This window comes from Takifugu rubripes, chromosome 11 (assembly GCF_901000725.2).
Source record: "Takifugu rubripes chromosome 11, fTakRub1.2, whole genome shotgun sequence".
Classification (NCBI taxonomy): Eukaryota; Metazoa; Chordata; class Actinopteri; order Tetraodontiformes; family Tetraodontidae; genus Takifugu; species Takifugu rubripes.
The window spans coordinates 8300009-8319891 of record NC_042295.1 but is presented as its reverse complement, the minus strand read 5'-3'; the positions used below and the strand labels follow the sequence as shown (position 1 = coordinate 8319891).

The 19883-nt window shown below is 44.4% G+C and overlaps 2 protein-coding genes across 9 annotated transcripts; one reads left to right on the top strand and one right to left on the bottom strand.

Annotated features, from left to right (window-relative positions):
* The first annotated feature begins 76 nt into the window (after positions 1-76).
* On the top strand, positions 77-18787 carry LOC101076355 (uncharacterized). 8 transcript variants are annotated; one of them, XR_003889939.1, is made up of 35 exons: positions 79-219; positions 479-702; positions 966-1127; positions 1499-1672; positions 1860-1980; positions 2067-2156; positions 2307-2511; positions 2597-2759; positions 2931-3119; positions 3194-3368; positions 4278-4417; positions 4963-5139; positions 5229-5359; positions 5455-5612; positions 5819-6046; positions 6175-6513; positions 6593-6741; positions 6874-7123; positions 8079-8246; positions 8328-8485; positions 8559-8699; positions 8865-9000; positions 9135-9286; positions 9535-9660; positions 9850-10039; positions 10432-10506; positions 10615-10716; positions 11733-11795; positions 11886-12008; positions 12080-12231; positions 12363-12449; positions 14295-14441; positions 14526-14706; positions 14866-14978; positions 18040-18787. XR_003889939.1 is itself a non-coding variant. In XM_029843431.1 (34 exons), exons 1-33 carry the CDS (start codon positions 99-101, stop codon positions 14661-14663), a joined length of 5154 nt encoding a protein of 1717 aa, XP_029699291.1. In that variant the 5' UTR covers positions 79-98; the 3' UTR covers positions 14664-14706; positions 18040-18787. The 8 variants fall into 8 exon arrangements, 3 of the variants coding, with proteins under 3 accessions (XP_029699292.1, XP_029699291.1, XP_029699290.1); XR_003889938.1 differs by having other exon boundaries at positions 14526-14978; XM_029843431.1 differs by lacking the exon at positions 14866-14978.
* On the bottom strand, positions 15158-16135 carry LOC101074053 (synapse differentiation-inducing gene protein 1-like). Its single transcript, XM_003968367.3, has 2 exons — positions 15942-16135; positions 15158-15842 (listed from the first exon to the last, which is right to left on the bottom strand). Exons 1-2 carry the CDS (start codon positions 16050-16052, stop codon positions 15702-15704), a joined length of 252 nt encoding a protein of 83 aa, XP_003968416.1. The 5' UTR covers positions 16053-16135; the 3' UTR covers positions 15158-15701.
* Positions 18788-19883: the final 1096 nt, after the last annotated feature.

Here is a 19883-nt window from a genome sequence, read left to right as displayed (position 1 = left end):
AGACGTAAGAGGTTTGTTCTTCTGTTCTGACCAAATTGACATTTCAGGGGGGGAAAAGGTTATTTTAGAACCATTTTCGTGGACTTCGGCAACTGGAAATGCTGCCCATGTTAAGGAGGTCCAGGTGCAGACGGTTCAGGTGTGTGTTGAGGCTTATCGCTCTGTTTGTTACTCTGGTTCACGAAGGCAGCTTCCAGGAAAGGCCCCCCTGCATCCCAGGTAGGCTGAGCTCTAAACATTGATCTTTTACAGCAAAACATTCACCATTAAAGTTAAAGCTATTATCTATTGCATTCATTTTCCTTTTCAGTTCTCACTGTATTTATCATTCTTCTTGCTTGCAGAAGAACATAAATAATTGATTATTACTCTATTAAATATATTCCTGGCGGAGTATGTCTAATATTGAGAATCAACAATTTAAAATGCATAATTTATTGGGGAAAATCAGCAATCATACATGCATCTATTTTACCAGGTTTCTACTGTCCCCTGGGTAGTGTCACTCCAGTCCCCTGTCCTAAAGGGACGTATGGCCCGACTGCTGGTGCGGAGTCCACAGACAACTGTGTCAAATGTCCTCCCCACCACTACTGTCCCAGACCAGGTCTGCTTTCTCCCCTGCTCTGTGGCCCAGTGGCTCAACAGCCATTGTCGGGTCAGGATTCTTGCGTCTGCCCCGGACAGGGGCAGCAATTCCAGGTGACAGCTTAATCTGCTCTGTCTATTTCTCAAGTTCTCTTCAAGATTTCCACTCCCAATAATACAAGATTAGATTCTCGCTGTTTTCATCTTTGACTTTAACCTGAGCAATCTGTTGCTCATCAGAAAACTTTCCCTCACTGGAGGATCCGCTTTTGACTTTTTCTCATTGGCTTGAGAAGACTTTTGACCACCTAAATAAAAGAATCCAGTCAGAATCTGAAGAGAATTTCTCTCTGAAAGTGCTTCTCTTCCTCCTGCAGGCTATGGATGGTCAGTGCCGCTGCACTACGGGTTACCAACCTACCAACAATGGAGACGTGTGTGTACATAAGGTGTACGATGTCTGCCGAGACGGAAAAACACGTACACAGTATGGAGACTGTTTGGACAGATATCAGTGGTTACTCCACTGTAGGGAGCAGGTTAGACCTTGTACAATCACATGACACACACACACACATGCACACACACACACGGATGCCAGCACCAAAGTAGAGCAAAGGTAACCAGGATCCATATCATTTACATATCAAAAGGAGATGCATCTGTTCAGATCATGCATGAATAAAGACACTGATAGGCCTGACTGCAGTAGTTAGTTTAGATGAACATGACAATAGGTACTGTCAGAACCGTGACCTGCAGCCTATAGATTTGTCACTGACCTCCACAGCAGTCTGTGTCACCTTTCACCCAGTTCCACACCGAACCAGAGCTGACAGGGAGAGAGGGTTGATGGAGAAGTGACGCACGCAAGCACAGTTAAATTGAATTTGGTTTTATTTGTATGCAGGTGTGTCAGTCTGCAGACGACTACCAGGGCTATGACGGAGAGCTGGGCCTGTGCGTTTGTAGACAGCCTCCAGGAAGAAGTCCGTGTGACGGCTCGTGCAGGAGAAGACCGGCGGCAGAAGTCGAGCTCCAGTGTAGAACTGGCGGAGTAACTGAGCTGGTCCACAATAACCGGGTGAGACGGGAACAAAAGGGCATTGTGTTCACCTGTCTTGTGCTATTTATACATGCACATCTTGTGAGTCCATTGAATCATCTCGCTGTGATGAATAGATCGACCATGTTACACTAAACGTTCAGACGGAAGTGAGAGGTAAATATGAACTGTTCAGGATGAGTAATGGCATTATGTGCGTGTGCAGGTGTCACCTATCTCAGGCAGCCTGTTGAAGACAGTCTTTCAACAATGGGACTCACGGGGAAGCCTCCTGTGCGGCACCCAAATCAGCTCCTCACATCTGGTCTATATTGTTCAGACAACAGGTGCAGACGTGCGTTCACACCAGCTGAGTTGATGTGCTGCGCATGTCTGATCCCCGCTGGCGTCTTCCTTCGGTGTTTTATTGCAGGGGCAGGGTTCTTTGGCCTCCTCGACGGCACCCAGGAAGTGCTTCGGGAAATGCTCTCAGTCACCGTGCAGCCGCATGCCTGGAGCTCAGGTGTGTCGCAACAGAACACCTGCAAGTCTTTTAGACTGATGTAGAAGTGTTTTATTTGTTGTTTATTTATTAGAACCACCTCAGAAACAAACAAATGGTTTCTATATAGTGGATACCGTTCACTCATGATGACGCTGTGGTGGTTTTCAGATGTTTATTCGGGTGACTTGTTGGAGATTGCTGACATTGACAATGTCAGCCAAGGAATAGACTACAGGTGGGTTGATCAGGAGAAAAACAAGGAAAAAGAGAGGAAAATGAGCGTGACTGGAATTTTAAACCCCGCGGCCTGTTTCCATCTGAGTGATGTCATCCTCTTCACTGTTGACACGCGCCACTACCCTCTGTATGATCTGTAAGTCACCTGCCAGGTGTATCTCTACCGTCATAAACTGGCGCTTATCTCTGCTCGTCTTTGACCGTTACTCCGTTTGCCTCAGAGACAACTTGTACAACACAAACAGCGACTTTGACTGGGGAGCGTTCAGAAAGCTGGAGGAACAGCTGAGCCTGTCCTGGACTCCTCCCAGGTTTTTCTCAGTAGTTCTGACCCAGCCTGGAGTTTACGTGTTTAAACTGAGCAGTCATCCACACAGACACATGGTAAATAAATCTGACGTATTTTCAAGCCCTGCGCCATCTTTCAACGCTAATCAAGTTCAATCACAATTACAATCCAAACACATGTCCCTCGGGTGGTGATGACGATGTCAAATTTATTACAGAACACACACCATCATCTGTCTCAGTGTCTCACGTTTTCTTTTCACCTAGTACGTGAGGGTGATGCCTGCAGGAGGCCGATGCTTTGAACCAGGGCCATTCTTTCCCCCTGTCCCTCGTCACATGACCAGGTTGGGAATCAAAAAGAGAAGCAACCTGCTGTTGAGGCCGGACTGGCTGGTGACTGGAGGACTGCTGTTTGGAGCCGCCTTCATCCTCTGCACATGTGTTTCGGTCCTGGTTAGTGGATGAAAAGGCAAAACCGCACTAATCAAGCATGGGTTTGACATTTAATCAACCTCTTGCGTGTGTAGATTCTGTTTACTGAGTACGGATGGCCCGAAAAGAAGCCAATCCGAGTGCGGTACCGCCTCCTGCAGTCGGCCTTCCACATGGAGGACTTCTCATCAAAAGGATCAAGGTTGACTTCACTGAAGAGGATGCACAGAAATCAGCTGGCTAGAATGACAGAGGACTCCAATCAACCAGGTATACGATGCAACGCACCAACCCTTACACGCACACACACACACACACACACACACACACACACACACACACACACACACACACACACACACCGCTCTGCTCAGTGATTGGCTGGCATAAAGGTCAGTATATTACATAACTTGTATTTCAGCAAAATCCTCTGGGAGTCAGTGAGGGCACCTGACAAACACTCAAATCCAAATGTAATACTGGCTCCTGGGTGTCACGCCCACCGAACCTATTAGCGTTGAAAGGACTCTTTCTGTAAACCTGGTATCTCGTGCACCGAAGAACAGCAAAAGTGACGGCAGTTCAAATGTCACAGGTTGTGAAATAATGCCTCCAGGGGCAGTATCTGGTGGTGGTGAGGTTTACGCAGGCTATATTTTCTATATTATATACATACAATGATCAGACTAAAGATTCATACATACTGACCTTTCTCCAGTTTCATGTTCTGTTGGGAAACCATTGAACCTGAAATTGGTGAGTATCAACCCACTACATTCTGGAATCCATTATAGAACCAGCACAATCCGTCAATGAGCCATTCACTGGCCGAGCCCACTTTGGATCAAATCGTGAACCAGAAGTGGATCCCATTGAACGTGGAACCCTGGTCAACACCTGCTCCTGTCACGTTGCGCCGACTGTCTGATCCTGTCTGAGTTTAACATCTAATAATATTTCTATGTCTTTAAAAAAACTTTGAATATGAATGCACTTCACATGTCCCCAGAAGTAGACATCAGAGTGGATAGAGGCCTATTTATGCAGCCAACATGTTTGAAGCTCATTGATTTTCCTCTGGCAGGATATTATGGTGGCAATCAAAAGTCATCCTTGAGCTAAAATGCATCTGTTTTTAATTTGCATTTTGCTCTCTTTGTCTCCGTCTCTCTCTTCCAGTCAGTTCAGACACCCTGGATGAGTTCTGGGATTATGAACACCAGGTGGATCTGGAGGCTTTTAGCAGCAGCACATTTTACAGCCTCCTGCTCCAACAGAGCCAGTCCGTCACCGTGCAGCTGGGACGGCTCACTGCCGAGGTCTATAGTTCAATTTAATTTTTTCATTGCAAAAGAAAAACAATGGCAACACAGAAGTTTCCATTGTTGCCACCGTTGATGTAAAGTCAACAACACCCACTAGATGGCTACAGCTGTCAGTAACACTGCCCAGAATAAAACCAGACAAAAACACCCCAAATACAGAGCAACTCCGGTTGCACCTGTGATGCCTTTTCAAAAAAATGCATGTTTTCTTTACATTATGGCTTCTTGTCTTTTCACATCTTGTTGGGAAGCGCCAAATTTATTACTACATCTGCTTTCCTGTTTTTACCATCACATTTCCTTTCACTCTGTACGAAAGAGGCTGTTGTTTTCTGAAGCTGTCCTTAAAGCCCTCAGGACTGTGGCGACGACGAAGACGTAAGAGGAGATGGTACAGCTCGCACCCACCTGTCACCCCATATGCGTGCATGTGTCACCGGTGTTGCATTTGGGCGGGGTTCAAACGTGTTATCCAATTACAGCTTTTTGAAGATGCTTTGTGTCACCTCCCTGTTGTGTTTGCACATGTGTATCTCCAGGTGCGGGAGCTCTACAAGGGTGCGCTTGGGAAGCTGCAGCAACTCTACCCCTTCCTAGTTATGCAGGGGACACTAGGGGAGGGTGATAGGAGGATAAGGATGGAGGTAGAGAAGGAGGCAGTGCGCCGAAAAGATTTGGGATCACAACTGAAATTACTGCTCGACAGGCAGTTGGAGGTCACTTTTTTCCCCCACTCTTATAAGAAGCAAAGTATTTTAAAGGCCATTGATTGGTTATTTATACAGGTTTATGCTGGATTTTCCAGGTTCTGAGAAGAGAACAATGTATCCAACAGAGGGTCCACAGTGTTTTTATGGCCCACCTCACAGAATCCATAAGACTAGAGGCCAAGGAATATCACAGTGACAAAGCGTCGTGTAGACAGCACCAACACATGTAACGCTTCCATTTTTTTATTTTAAAAATGGTGCAATATCCCCAGCAGATGGGTATGATTCCTATATTTGCTGTCCATCATCTTGGCCCTTCAGTTGGAGCCAGAAGCTGACATCTATGGTGAATGAGATGGGAGAGCAGATCTCAGCAGAGTGTCAGCGTCAGGGGGCCTGGGAGTTTCTGGGTGAGGGTGTAGGAGCCAAGCTGCTCTGTCCAGACACTGGAACTGTCTTAACCAAAAACCACTTCTTTGGTGAGTTAGTTCATATAGTATTTTTTTTTTTGCTTCTTTGAAAGTTGAAGAAATACCGCCCCCTGTTGCTGAAAAGGGGTATATCATTATTTAATGCGCACCTTATGAAATGTGTATTTTAGTCGATTTAGGACATTTTCCCCACAAATATGACACAGTGAATCAAACTTAGGCCCTGTGTCACTTCTCTTTTCATGTCATTCAAGATCCTGATGGGTCCCTGCGAGCCTGTCGAGCTGTTCACCGCGATCCGGTGACAGGCCTCATCAGACCAAAAGCTCACAGCCGCATGCTACTGAGCAGTGGACACACCATGACAGTGCCGCCTGATTTCTTCCTCCACCCACACACTGGCAGAGTTATGCCCATTGCTGGCAGTGTTGCTTATGACCCTACAAGCTCTGCTTTGGTGCTCACAAGAGGCTTGTGTACAGGTAACACGAGCAGAAGCTGTGCAACCTTTAGATACATTTAACAGCTTCAGTTTGACAGCACACAGCTGTGCTTCTTGTCTAATATCTATATGCCACTCTAGAGTATGTGATTTATATTTTCTATTTAGGAGACAACAGGAAGTGGGACATTCCCCTCATTCCTTTCATTCCTTATCCAACCTCCCAACACTCAGCTCAGCCACTGTCCGACACTCGACTCAGAGGCCTCAGGCCGGGTCAGAGGCTGCAGCTGGGGGTTCCCATGCTGGACCCTGACACTGGCGTCCCGGTGCCTATTCTAGCCGTAACCATCCACCCACAGACGGGCCTCGTGTACCCACTGGGGGGATTGCACATCTGTCCTATCACCAGTTTGCCACAACCAATCCAAATCGGTTTCCCGATGCTGGACTCTAGGACGGGCAAATTTGTGCTGACTGTTGGAGTCAGTCTAGATCCAGTCACAGGTTAGCACAGCAGGAGGATTTTATACCTATGCTGCGGTGCAAGTGAGATGCTCTCAGAGTGTTTGTGTCCATCTTGCAGGTGCTTTGGTGCCGGTTGGAGGCGTTATGCTGGCCGAGTCTTTCATTGAGCCTCTGAGTGGGAGGATGGTGAGAATTGGAGGTGCTAGCATGAGAGCAGGACAGATGATTCCCAATGCAGGTGGATACCAAGCTCTCCTGGAAAGCAAGGTGCAGTGCGATATATAAGGAGAAATTCTGCTGTTGCGTTTAAGGACAAAAAAAACGACTCGAATTTCAGATTAGTTTTTTGTCCTTAAATGCAACCTCTTACGATATGAACCTGTTGTATTCTTTCAACAGGTTCTGGCATCCATGTTCAAAATACAGGCACTCCTGAAGTCACAAACCATTCGATGGGAATCACAACAAACATCACAACAGCATCCAGGCACTGAGGGAGGAAACAGTGGAGAAAACGAACTTGTTGCTGCGGCCGAAGATCTCCGGGAGGCCTGGGGAAGGAGCCTGAACTGTCAGCTGCAACTGCAGGCCCGGCTAGAGCTTCTGCTGGACTGGGCTATTTGTCTCCAGCAGGATGGAGGGATTCTGGGTAAGGAAATGCCATTGAGCGGATAAATGGATTTGTCCCGGGTCATAATGAAACTTTGTCTCCCTGCATTGGCCTCTTTCTTCTTTTATGAGCTGCCTTCAGCCTCTGTTGAAAGACTGCTTTGTCTCATCTTGCTTCCTCATTATAACATATTTGCGTGCGCTGCCTCAATTCCCCCAAGCTCTGCGCTATAACTTAGCATATTTTATTTATTGTATTATGTGCAGAAAGTGAGACATATGTCTATTGATAACACAACAGCCTAAAAAGTATGATATAATTTAGATGTCACTTACTGTATTTGTCAGATAAAACCACAAACACATCCCAGTCACATCTACTAGCATATATGAACATAGCAGGGTGTATGAATGTTTTGATGAATTTGGTGTATGAAAAGAGCACATTTATATCCAATGTATTTAGTTATAAATACACGTAACATTCCCTTAATCCACTTATGAGCGACCTTCAGTACCCAATTCTCACCACATGGTGGAGTCTGTGTCACACATGCAAACAACGCGTCCACTGTTGGCGCGCAAATGCGCTTTATAATCGTCTCAGACCGCGTTCTTCCTACAGACTCTCAGTTATTACCAGGACGACAGGATTATTAGGAAAGCTAAACCACTAATACAAAACAATGTAGTTATTTTAGATGTCCTCAGTACTGGATCATTGATGCACTGTGCTTTATAGCATAAAAGTACAATATGGTGTGCAAAAGTTAACGCAGGAGCTGGAGTGCAGCTGCTCTCAGCTGCTACTTATCCAACCTCCTAACACTCAGCTCAGCCACTCCAACTTCTTCTGGTTCTGCTGTTACATGGCACTACGATAACACGCACAGCAGCACATGGATAGTTCTCCATTACCTTCTGTGTTTTTTGGACACGCTAATGGGAAAAAAACAGCTAAGTGCCTCTAATTTCGTTTCCTGACATCAAATCAGGAGAAATGCCTCTCCCAGATTCTGGCATGCCTGTTCCAGCTCTCCTGGGGATGGAGTATCCGGATCCTGTGGGATCTGGTCTTAGTGTGCCTGTGCTGGGGTTTCAGACTGACTTATTTGGGACTGGGATACCTTTAGCAGGGACCATGGAGGACCCCAGTGGAAAAGGTGAAATGAGACATTTTCCTTCGATAGGGATTTACTTCATACACAAGGTTTGCTACTGACACATTGTGATTCATGTTGTAGGATTAGTAGCCATTCGCTACGGCTCTCAAACAATCGACCCAGTGACAGGAGCGCTAGCCAGAGTGGTTGGAGCCCGACTGGATGCAGCCAGACGAACAGTCATACCCGTCACAGTGTCCTACTGGCAAGCCGTGTCGGACCAACCTGAGAGTGTTCATGTGGGAGAGTTAAGACAACACTTAAACTACTGACAGGGAACTTCTCATAAGACAATGTTTGTTTATTTGCCAGGTGGATGCACTCCAGAGGGAGGCGTGTGCACGGAACACTTACTGGCAGCAGCAAAGAAAGCGCGAGGATGATTTCCTCTCTGATCTGGACTCTGCTGTAGCCCAAAGTCTCTTCAGAGTTACAGAATCAAACCCTTATCAGGTACTTGATGAATGGATGACTGCATGAACCACAAGCGAGCCCATTTTTACTGTCCTTCAATATTTATGCATTGTGCCCTTGTCCTTTGCTCCATTTGCATGTGGCCTTTGAAAATTGCCTTTGTTCTGCATATTCCAAACTTTAGTATCTTCTCTGGCCTTGCAGTGGTCAGGAAGGCAGCTGAGGGAAGCGGCCCTGGAGCAGCAGGATCTGGCTCAGACTGAGGCCCAGAGAAGAGCAACTGGGCGCAGCCGCTTGGCTCTCGTTTTGCCTCCTCCTGTGCTGCGCGTCCTCATGCTGGGTAAATTGGCTGGCAGGCAAGATGGAGGGGCATTAGAGGGCAATACTCTCATAACCTGGGAGAGACGCCCTGTCCACCGTGAAGTTGTTATTATAAATTCAATGTGCAATGTTGCATCATAGTTCTTTGTGCAGGCGATGAGGAGGAGTGGCATCAGCAGTGTTCCTGGAATTCTGCACTGTTGTCAAGCCTCGACAAGTTAGATGTGTCTGTGGAGCAGCCGCAGCAAGAACAAGAAAAATGGATCATGCAAGGCGACGACTGGCCAACAACACTCCAAGCTGCGGTCTGAATAATGGCTTTATTGTCTTTCATTTTTGGTGAATGACACACCAAAGACACATGCTCACTTCCGTTTCAAGCCACTGTCAAGATGGATATAATCCACCCTGCTATAGAGCTCTCCAATAAGACCATAAAGTGACTTTTATCCAGCGCTATACAGTGATATACACTCCATAATGTTGCCATCTAAAAATTTGCCTGTAAATTGTGCCTTCTCCCTACCAATTCCTGTCTTTATTTGTACTCTAGGATAGAGAGATGAGACAGAAAGAGTTGTGGGAACGGTCCCGTTCCAGACGAGTAGACTTGGAGGCTACGCTCAATGTGCTGCGCTGTGTCAGACAATTTTCCCAGCTCTGCACCCACACCGCTCTGGTTATAGCACACTGACAAACACAAACACCGCTCATTACATATCCCACCACCAACCAGAGGAGGTCAATGGCTCCATTATGCAATTTTAACAAAGTACTGAGTTGGTGCCTTTAAACCAGAGCAGAACACATGTAATTGGTGCAATCCCCCTTTGTTCTATGGTTCTGAGGGTCCTTGTTCTTTGTCCAGGCAGTGCTGCGGGGGAACTTTTGCTACAGAGAGTACGGGTTACTCCAGCCCTGTGTGCGCAGACACAGTGTGGAGGTCATGGGCTCACTCCAGCAGATTGCTTTGCCTCTGCTGGAAAGGCTCAACCAGCTCCTGGAAGACAAAGTGCCTGCCAGCTTCTCCCCCAACCCTGGCAACCAGACGGCCTCAGGTAGCGAATCATCATAGATAGAGGAGCTACTGGTTCCTCCACAATTCTGCTCTATAGATAACCGGTATGTGTTATTCTGGAGAAGCACCAGAAACTCCTTCACTGTGTAATTCATTGCCTTGGGACTTCTGATATTTCTGTTGCATCGACGTGGTTTTTGAAATCTTTCTGAAGTGCAACCTTTGAAATGACGTCACACTTTTTCCTGTCTGTGGCAGGAAACAGAATGTAGAGCAGCGTGTTGACACATTTACACCTTCTGTACGGTCCAGATAATTAATTTTTTAGGTGAAATCATTGGAACTCAGATTAGCGGCTGCACACCAATCTCACGACTGATTGTCTCTCATTTCTAATTGATTGGATTAAAATGAGACTTTGCCTTGCTTTAGGTTTGTCAACAAAGCAGGCATGTGACCTGGAGACAAACTCCAGGGTCTGGACAGCTTCAGTACCCGCAGTGAAAGGTATGAGCTAATAACGTGCACATAGAAACGCTGCGATGTGTGTTCTATGCATTGCTCGAGCAGAAGTTTTCCTCCACATAATTAAACCAGAGGTGGTTTTTACTGCAGGAATCTCCCCCCAGTCACCGGGAGAGCCAGCATCTCAAACACAGGACGCGAGCTCGGCCCCAGCAGACACATGCACCACATCCTCTGGCGCTCGTTCCCAGGGTAGGAGCAAAAACAAATAAGTCCTAGTTCACGCGGAGCTCATACACACAATTGGTAGATTATGCAATTCTAGAAAATCCCTGTTAGGAGAATTTTGAAGTTTCAAAATACACGCTTTTTGAAAGAATCAAAGTTTCCTGTCGATTGCTACACCTGTCTGAGAAACTGCCTTGCAAAGTAACGTACAGGAAACCACAACTTCTCCTTTGAGTTTTTTCTTCTTCCTATTTCTCAAACTGCAAATTAACCTGTAGTGTGGGATCTTGTTTGAATTTTTTTTGTAGATACAACATAAAAATATTTATTTATTATGCAACATATTCAAGGAAATCATTTACAACTGACTTGTTTCCTGTCTGTCTGGGTGTTATTGAATGACAAAAAAATCTCCATTTTGGTTCATTCATTTGGATTTATGTTTGCTTGTTTTTTGAGTGTGTGTGTGTGTGTGTGTGTGTGTTTGGGGAACATCTATTTATCATCCTTACTTGGCACCAGTGATGATCTTTAGCAAGTGTCTCCTCTCAAACAAACCATTTTTTACATTCTGTGTGTTTTTTAAAATAAGTACTATAGTGAAATATTGGTTTGACTGCATGTTTCGACTTTAATTTTTCACTAAAAACATCTATCTCCTGCCAAACACACTTCAGTGCAGTTGAAAACATGCTGCATAAAGGGGCGCTTTGCATTCTGGGGGCGTCTAACCTCCCCTCTGCCTACAGGGAGATCCAGCTAGCAGCGATACACGAGTCCCCTCATTATTTAATGGACGCACATGTGGCTGAACACTCAATAACTGATGGGAAACTTTACTTTAATTACTTTCAAAGGCATTTGCATGTGTGCAGCATGGTGGCAACTTCTCAGGAGTACCCCCATGAATTAGGAATCATGGTGATAATAAGTTTGTTATTAGTCCATGAACCCAAGAATCACCTGTGCTTGAGAAAATTTAGATGTTTATACTCTAAAGTGTATTTTCCTTCACCATAGTTCAAACTTTTCTTTTCAAGTCGAGGTCCCGCCCACAAAGGATTCAGCACAGCATTCCCATTTGTCCATCCCAGACATTTCAGGTAACATCTTATATATTCTCGGGTTTCATAACATAACAGGAGGCCTGTGTCATATGTTCAGCGTTTTGTCCCCCTTCCACTGTTTTTTAGAGGAGGAGTGGAGCAAGCTGCTGGACCTGTCTCCTTTGTTCCAGACGTTGAAAGAGCTGCAGCTGCAGCTGGAAGGCGGCGGGACAGCGCTCCTTGGAGGAGGGAAGCTGACATCAACAGCATGTAGAAAATCACTATTGCCCAACATTTTGTTGATCCGTGAAAATAAGGGCCTACTTATCCTACTTATCCAGGTCGAAGCAGCAGATTCATAGATGTGCTTGATGCTCAGTGGGAATGTGAGGGAGAGCTGATTCCTTTGGATCCATCGGTCCTTCACTCCCAGGAGTTACTCGTCTACGAGCATGGCCGTTCCCTGATTACCACCATGAGCGATCTCAACTTGGTCGGTGCCAATGCATACTTTGTGGCAGTTTTCCTTTGACCTATCAGGAATTCTTCAGAGAAAACCGATTGTGTGCAATCATTTAAGTTGTGTCCTAATAATAACAACAGTTATTTCCTTGTATTCAACAGACTCCAGTCGTTTCACTTCAGATTGCAGCGAGCCTCCCAAAAAACAACTACGTCAGTAATGCTTTCAGGAATTCCTTTTTTTATCAGGTAATGTTTCCTTCCTTTTCTGTTCAATCCACGGTTTTTCTTCCCTCAAATCTTCCTTCAAAAGTTACAGTTTGGCTCATTTGATAATTTATTTAATCTCGCTGTTCCATCATATCCGTCTGTTTAACCTCTGTGGCCCCATTTCCATTCGAATCATTCTATTTAGCTTTTCTATCCCATTAAAGCCAGTGGATTTCTCTTGATTTCTGTACCATTGTGATAACATCTGTGTCCTAGTATGAGCTGTCCATTTGTCCTCTCTGTTGTGTTGTAACCAGTTTGTTCTGCTCCTCTGTCCCACCATAACCAGTCTATTTAGAACTCAACACCTTAACCAGCCTAGACATGACCTTGTCTAGCTTGATGCTTGATTTAGTCAATTGGACTGTTTTTTCCTTGAAGATGTTTTGCCCGCTGAAATCTTAATTTGGATACACATAAACCAAACCTTCTGGTGTGCTGATCTGGTGATGATCATGTGACTGAAACATGATCCGATTCCTCTGAAATGGTGGTATTACCTGCACCCAAAAAGACTTCCCTATTTAAACCCATTAAAAACTCCACTTAACATGTCCTCTGTTACATTTAACTTATTCTGATCATATTTCCAGATTAAAATAATACCAAGCTAATAAAATAAGGCAAATTTGCAGGAGAAATTGTATCCTTATTTTGACATAATGAATCTATTTAGCACTAAAACCCAGTCTAGTGTATATGTAACAATGCAGACAATTGTGAGATATTTTAAACGAATAACAATAGTAAAATGTTCTATGTTTGTTCTATAATAGAAACCCCATAATTTTCTTTTAAGGATAAATGGGTTTGGTTCTGTATGGGGTAAGTAGCTCATTTAGATTTACAATCTCTGGTCTAAAGTAACTGAGATTGACACATATCCTGTCTGCATCATGATAACCAGTAGATTTATTGCCTTTCACTTTGACCTTTGTCTTGTGGGTGTGTGGTCACATCCAGCCCAGATCAGACCGTGGTCAGACTGTTGGATGACAGCTAAAGCTGCATAATTGAGCACTGCCCTGTGTTCACATATAAAGACAATCCGGCCAAAGACTTTGGACGAGTTCTTTGTAGCTTATCAATATCATCAACATTCTACCACTGCTTTACTGCTACCACTGCCTTTGAGCAATTTTAGGCTCTCGAAAGAGGAAAATCATGTCAGGGTAGAAGAATGGGACAGTGCAAGCCAGATGCGTGCAGTTGTTGGTCTGCAAAGCAGCTTCACTTCTGTGGTTTTAGTTCTGTTTTAACTCCAGGAAACAACAGCGCACACACAACAACATCTTTTTCCAACCGCATCTTTTGGAGGAGGGGGAAAGCCAGTAAACACTCGGACCACTGTGGGGCTTTTATGTTACTGCACGCCTCCCCACCCCCACTCCTGACCTGAGCAAACAAAAGAATCTGTTCAACCCTCTCTGTCAGTGAGTGCCAGACAGACCAAAAGTGCTCTGAGGACTGCAGCGCAGCGTTTCCTGTGTGTAGAGAGTAGTAAATTTGGCGTCTGGGGAGGACGGTGGGTCAATTTCCACTGCTTACACGATCCAACGCCTATCTCAAAGAAAAGAGAAAGTCCAGTTTGTAGAGATGAGCTTCAAATAGATGGGTGTGCATGTTAAAAAAAACTGATTTTGCTTATTCATTTTAAAGAAAAACATTCCCCAACTTATGATCATGATCATTTTTTTGCTCTGAAACCTTCTTGTGTTTCCATGTGTGCAGGCATTTACATGCCTGCACACATGGAAACAGTTGGGGGGTGTAACTTTCCCAGAGCGTGTCAGTGACCCCCGCTGGTTGTGGCTCTGTCGACAGGAGGCGGAGGAGACACTTTTTGTCCGTCGCCAGAGGCTCCGGTCGGTCGGTGGCTTCACCCTGCTGCTGCTTCACTGTCTCTCCCACGTCCAGGTCAAAGACCTGACCTCTGACTCCAGCCCTGCATTCCAGAGGCTTTTCTTCAAGGTACACACACCCAGCGTGCATTAATCAGTCACTGCTGGAGGAAGCGGGGCTGCCCTTGTAATGTAACATCTGTTCATATGCAAGGTCATGCAGGAATGTCTCGGGGTTTTGGTCCGGGTGGGCCTGGACAGTTGCACCTCTCATAGGGACGTTGGTTTATGCATGGGACCTAAAGGCCTCTGCTGGGGACTTACAGGGAGGTCCACCAGTGGCTCATGGTGACTCTCGGCCATACAAGCTTGGGCAAGGACCACTGCCACAACACGTGAGAAACAAAAGTATTTCCTCTCTGACTTTTCGGCTCCAACAGGTCATCTCAGCTTCCCATTGTTGCGTGATTTGTCGTTATTGAATTTTCCTCTTGTGCAAGCTTTTGGCTGTAAGAGGCGGCTTGCATGTCTCTGGTTTGTGATTACGAAGACAGGATGTTGAAGAACTCTGGAGGAAGGGCAGTGAAGCATCAATGTTTTTCATCCATGGAAGATTTTTGAGACAGAGGCGCTCCGGAGGGGCAGAAGAAGGCGGGGACCAGATTGGGTAAATACTTTCATGGCTCCTTATAAAAGAGGTCCATATAGGTGTTTCCTGGAATTCCTGGAATTATACTGGTACAAATACCCAAAACCCTGCTGGAAACCTTATCTACTGTATAGTGATAGAGAATGTGTAAATAAAGCTCACCCAAGCGGATCTACAAAAACTCTGAACTTTCAGCATGTTTTGACATATTTGACTTTATTAAGTTCACAACTTCATGTCAAGCAAGACAGCCGAGTGTCTTGAAACGTTGATTCCAGCAGTCACTTGAGTCAAAACTTGTCCTTTTTAACAGAAAATGATTCGGTGCAGCTTCAATTTACAGCTCTTTTCCCGACATTTTTTTTCAGTTGCTGGCTTTTAAAACAAGTAAAAATAATTTGTCCGTCTCTTTATTCTAATCACCTTCCAGAAATCCATTTTGTAGTTTTTATCATTTAAAAAAAAAAAAAATTTTTACAAATCAAAGCGATGAAAATACACATTTAACTATAGATTAAAAAAAAACAAATTTGGCTAAGTACCAACCATAAATGCATTACAAAGGGATCCCGGGAATCTGGCTGCTTGCATAAGAGGTGCAGAACCTCTGTGTTTATTACACACATGCATGCAAAAAACACGGGTGTCTGTTTCTATTTAATGGTCCCGGCAGTTGGGGAGGGGGAGGGTGTTGTTGCAGGAGTTTGGTTGAAATTCCAGAACTTCTCATCGCAGGCGCGCTTACTGCTGTGTGGCTTTGAGGGCAATGAAGATGATCAGCAAAATGATCCCACACACCAGCGCGATGATGTTTAGCATCTTGGCCGTCCTTGAAGCATCCGTGGCTACCGTGCTGTCTCCAACCGCGTTGGCATTTTGAACCTTAAAAGAGGGCAAATGTCCAAATGAGCGTGCTGGAGTGTATTGCCAAGTGTTGTAGAGGTGAAAGATGAAAAAAAAAAAAGATGAAATAGCACCTACCCTGCAGGAGTAGACGATAGCGGCGATCCCCAGCGGCAGGCAGCAGCACAGAGTGTTAAAGATGGACCATCCTAAGTAGGTGGGAGCCACAGCACGGTTCTGACCTTCCATTGTTCCTCTGGGTTAGAATCCAAGTGAATGAGAGAGTTCGTCTCCTGGCCAAAGTCTGGGTGCAGTGGATGGTGGGGTCCCAACCCACACCCTTTTAATCTGCAGGGGTGTGGTTTAAAGCTGTTGTATAAGAAAAACTACCGATGGAGCTCTAGCTGAAAAAACTCAAGTGGAAGAAGCAAAGTTCTGGTTTCTTTTTCACCAGAATCAAACTTTATTTGCCCTCTTTTGGTCTGGCAGTGCTAAACTAACTTTAATATACATTTTAACCTAATCTACCCATTTCTTCCCCCTGAAAATGACAAAATCCTGACAGTTACACACTTCTTTGAGGGTAAGTGACTCCACTGGAATGTGCTCTGGCCCTCTCCTATATTCATCATCCTACGCTGATCCATTTATGCACCATAAGTAGGATGATTATCTCATCATCTTTTGATTAGTCGAGGCAGCTCGGTTTTAATTGCAGATAGGTCGTTCCCTCAGCCTGCTGCTCTTCCTTGTAAACATGAGGAGTATAACGATGCGCTGATTGCTTTTTCAAATTAAATAAAAAAACTGTACAAGGAAAAAAATGTATTCATTCAGTGAGTCCACCTGATAAACAAGTAACTAAAAATTGCAGTATTGTCATTTCAGTTTTGAGCCGCCTCAGTTCTGTTAAATTACCCGTCACTATTGTAACAATCTAATGACATAACAGAGCAAAACCGTGTTAGTCGGAAACATCCTTATTTTAAAACTCTGACTTAAAAACCTTAACTTACGTTTCAAATTAATATTCACGTGATGACAATAAGCAAAATAACTTGCACAACTGGTTGCACAAGTGTGTGATTTGACACGTATAATGGCAGCAATGGCTGACAGGAAGGTTGGTTTCATGATGCAGGAGGCCCTGGGCCGTCCTTCGTCCTAATCACCAGGACAAGGTGGAGCTGATGTCTTTCATTTTCATTGTGTGGTTTATCTAGAACTTCTCTTTGAAGTGAAACCCAATTAAAAACGGAAGTAGGCTGATGTTTGTGGCCAGAAATCATTCTTTTCCAGAACTGGATCTGAGGTTAGAAAAGAGGAGGAAGTCAGCGCCACATTGTCCTGCAATAAGGACGAAGTACGGCCCAGGACAATTAGAAAACATTTGTACCACCCCAGTTTTGTTTTGGGGAGGCATAACAATATGCACACATGTCAAACTCAGTCCTCGAGGGCCACGATCAAGCCGGGTTTTCTGTCCTACCAGATTGAAAAGGCATTCAGTGGGATGGAAAACCCGGCTGGATCGTGGCCCTCGAGGACTGAGTTTGACATGCCTGAATACGGCATCGCGTGACAATGAGCGGGAGCAAATGTGTGCTGCTGTCTCCACACCTGTTTTCCATAAACCACCCCCCCCTCCCCCGCGTTAATTACTTTTATATAGACATTAGAATGCGCTTGCTTTGGTTGTGAAAAAGCACATACCAGGGTAACTCCTGCTGTCCTTACACAACCACTCCAGTTATCTTTGCCTTTGAAAGCTTTTCAGCCGCTTCATCAGGTATTTCCCTCTTGTGCACACCCGTGATCTCTTGACCTCTAGCGGTTCCCCTCTTGCTATTTTAAGGTTTTTTCTTGAAGCCTGTCACTGAGGAATGTGTGAGATAAACACAGATAAAAGTTCCAAAAGTGAAGCTCGAACGCACGTTGAGGAGGAGAAAGTGAGCACGGGCTGAAGGGTGGGGGCGTATACGCTATTATCCCTGGAATGTTTTAATCCTGATTTACTTTGAACAAATGAGGATAGAGTCTCACTGTCTCCGATCGCTCCCATCTGTGAGCTGTGAAGCTCTGGAGCCACTAGCTCAGCCCTTTTTCCTGCTCTTTCCCAAGTTATGGTTTCAGCTAGTGGAGACGCCGAAATTGCCATCTGCTTTTACATCCTTTTCCTCCTCCACGACTTAAATAATTCCCTGCTAATGCAACAACTGTGTGATTTTCCGTGCAGAAAGAAAAGCCAGAAGGAGAGAGAGCCAGAAAGAGAAGATCTATTGGTGTTTGTTGGAGTCCCACCTCCTCCCGAGTGTCAGAGAACTCCAGATTGTTAACATTCAGGGCAGCAATCAGCATGTGTTGCTGTGTCTCATAGAGCTGTTTACATTCCCGGATGCCCCAGACTCACATTCAAACCTCTGTTTTTGTCTTTAGTGTTGCAAAATGTGTGCAGCAAATAGTGAATATTTTAAGGACTCTCCCAGTGACTCATGGTGTCCAACCATTAGGAGCACAATAATTCAATTAGAGATACTTCAGCACTGTGTTGTTCGACTCCATGCAGTGGTACCTCTGCATTATTATCTTAATGCAGTTGTGAGACTGTTTGCCCCTGCTGGGGTTTGTTTTACTCTAAATACACCAGATTCAGATTCCTGTTTGCATTGTGCATATTTAAAATGTAGTGCCCTCTAGTGGCGTTTAAAAACTTGGTTCACCACCTCCAGATTTTTGAACGTCATCAAATGATAGACAACAGCTGCTGGGTGATGGCGGGCCACTTATTTCCGTGTCATTATTTTGCAGGTCGTTTGTCTGTATTTTTGATCATTTTGTGAAACTTAATTGGATGATTAAAACACACCTGTTCAAATTCTGAACATCTGTTCCTGGGAAATAAGACAGACTTTGTTCATATGCTTTTAGAAGCTAGTTTTTTCTTGGTGTAACATTAAAGATCATTTCATGTTGTGTTAATTAAATCTACTGATTGTCATTTTGTATATAAGGTATGGCGGACCTACACAATCTGTTACCATAACATTTGTAGGAGGAATACAATCTTCTCTCTCCAAGGCCGGAGGAGAGGGAAGGCGGCCAATGGAAAATATGCTTGTCTATTTTGTGTACACTGAACCAAGATGGCGGTAGTGGTCCTGGTGGCATGGTTCTGCTGCCAAATGGTCCGTAACCAGTCAAACTGCATGCATTTCCACACAAGCCAAGAACTCTGATAATCTGATTCATGCAACTAAGTCAGGAGCGAGGGGAATAATGTAAGGGCACCGTATAGACGACTGTGGGAAGCTTTACCAGAGGTGCACTATAGAGATCTTAAGGAATCCGGAAGAACATCCACTATTGAAGAATCCCTCCTGCTTTCATTTAGGTGGTTATTAAAACATAGTTACCAAAGTGAAGTAAACATTCAATTTCAACGATAATGATTACTGTGATTTATTATTATTTATTTAGTTGCGTTTAGGAACAACTCTACCATCAGCTGATGGCTCTCAGTCAGATCAACTCATGTTTCTTGAGATGGAATCAAAATGAATGAGCCACTCTGAATGTACAAATGTGAAATTCCCAATTTTAATTCAAGTGGAATATCATTTTCAAATTTTCAGCTATAACACGAAACAAAAAGGAACCTTAAAGAGTGAAATTATTTTTCTGCTTTACTGTTATTCCTTAACGTGCCACACCGTTGGAGGTTGGACAGAATCCAAGGTTTATGAATTTTCTGAAACGAAGTTATCTGATCATTTTATAGTTAGGTCGCCAAAGAGTTTTGAAGCACTAGGTGGCAGTATTGAGCTATTGTAGACGATATTAAATTATAAAAGAAGTTTTAATTTAATTATAGCTAATCTGCATTTATCTCAACAGATTGTTGAATTATTATTTTTTTGTAAAAAGCAAAAATCTAATTTCATGGCGCTTTGAGGACAGCAAAATGATACATGGATGCAAGATTAATTTAAAAATGTTGTCTTTAAAATGGGATAAATATAAATATAAATAAAGTCATGGTTAGTGGATGCACCATTGTTAGCAAAACAGTGGGAATTTACC

Coding starts and splice junctions, on each gene's coding strand:
- LOC101076355 (XM_029843431.1), top strand. CDS start 99: ATGCTGCCCATGTTAAGGAGGTCCAGGTGCAGACGGTTCAGGTGTGTG. Junction 1,673..1,859: donor AGCTGGTCCACAATAACCGG/GTGAGACGGGAA, acceptor GTGCGTGTGCAG/GTGTCACCTATCTCAGGCAG. Junction 12,450..14,294: donor GGAATTCCTTTTTTTATCAG/GTAATGTTTCCT, acceptor CTCTGTCGACAG/GAGGCGGAGGAGACACTTTT.
- LOC101074053 (XM_003968367.3), bottom strand. CDS start 16,052: ATGGAAGGTCAGAACCGTGCTGTGGCTCCCACCTACTTAGGATGGTCC. Junction 15,843..15,941: donor CTATCGTCTACTCCTGCAGG/GTAGGTGCTATT, acceptor CCCTCTTTTAAG/GTTCAAAATGCCAACGCGGT.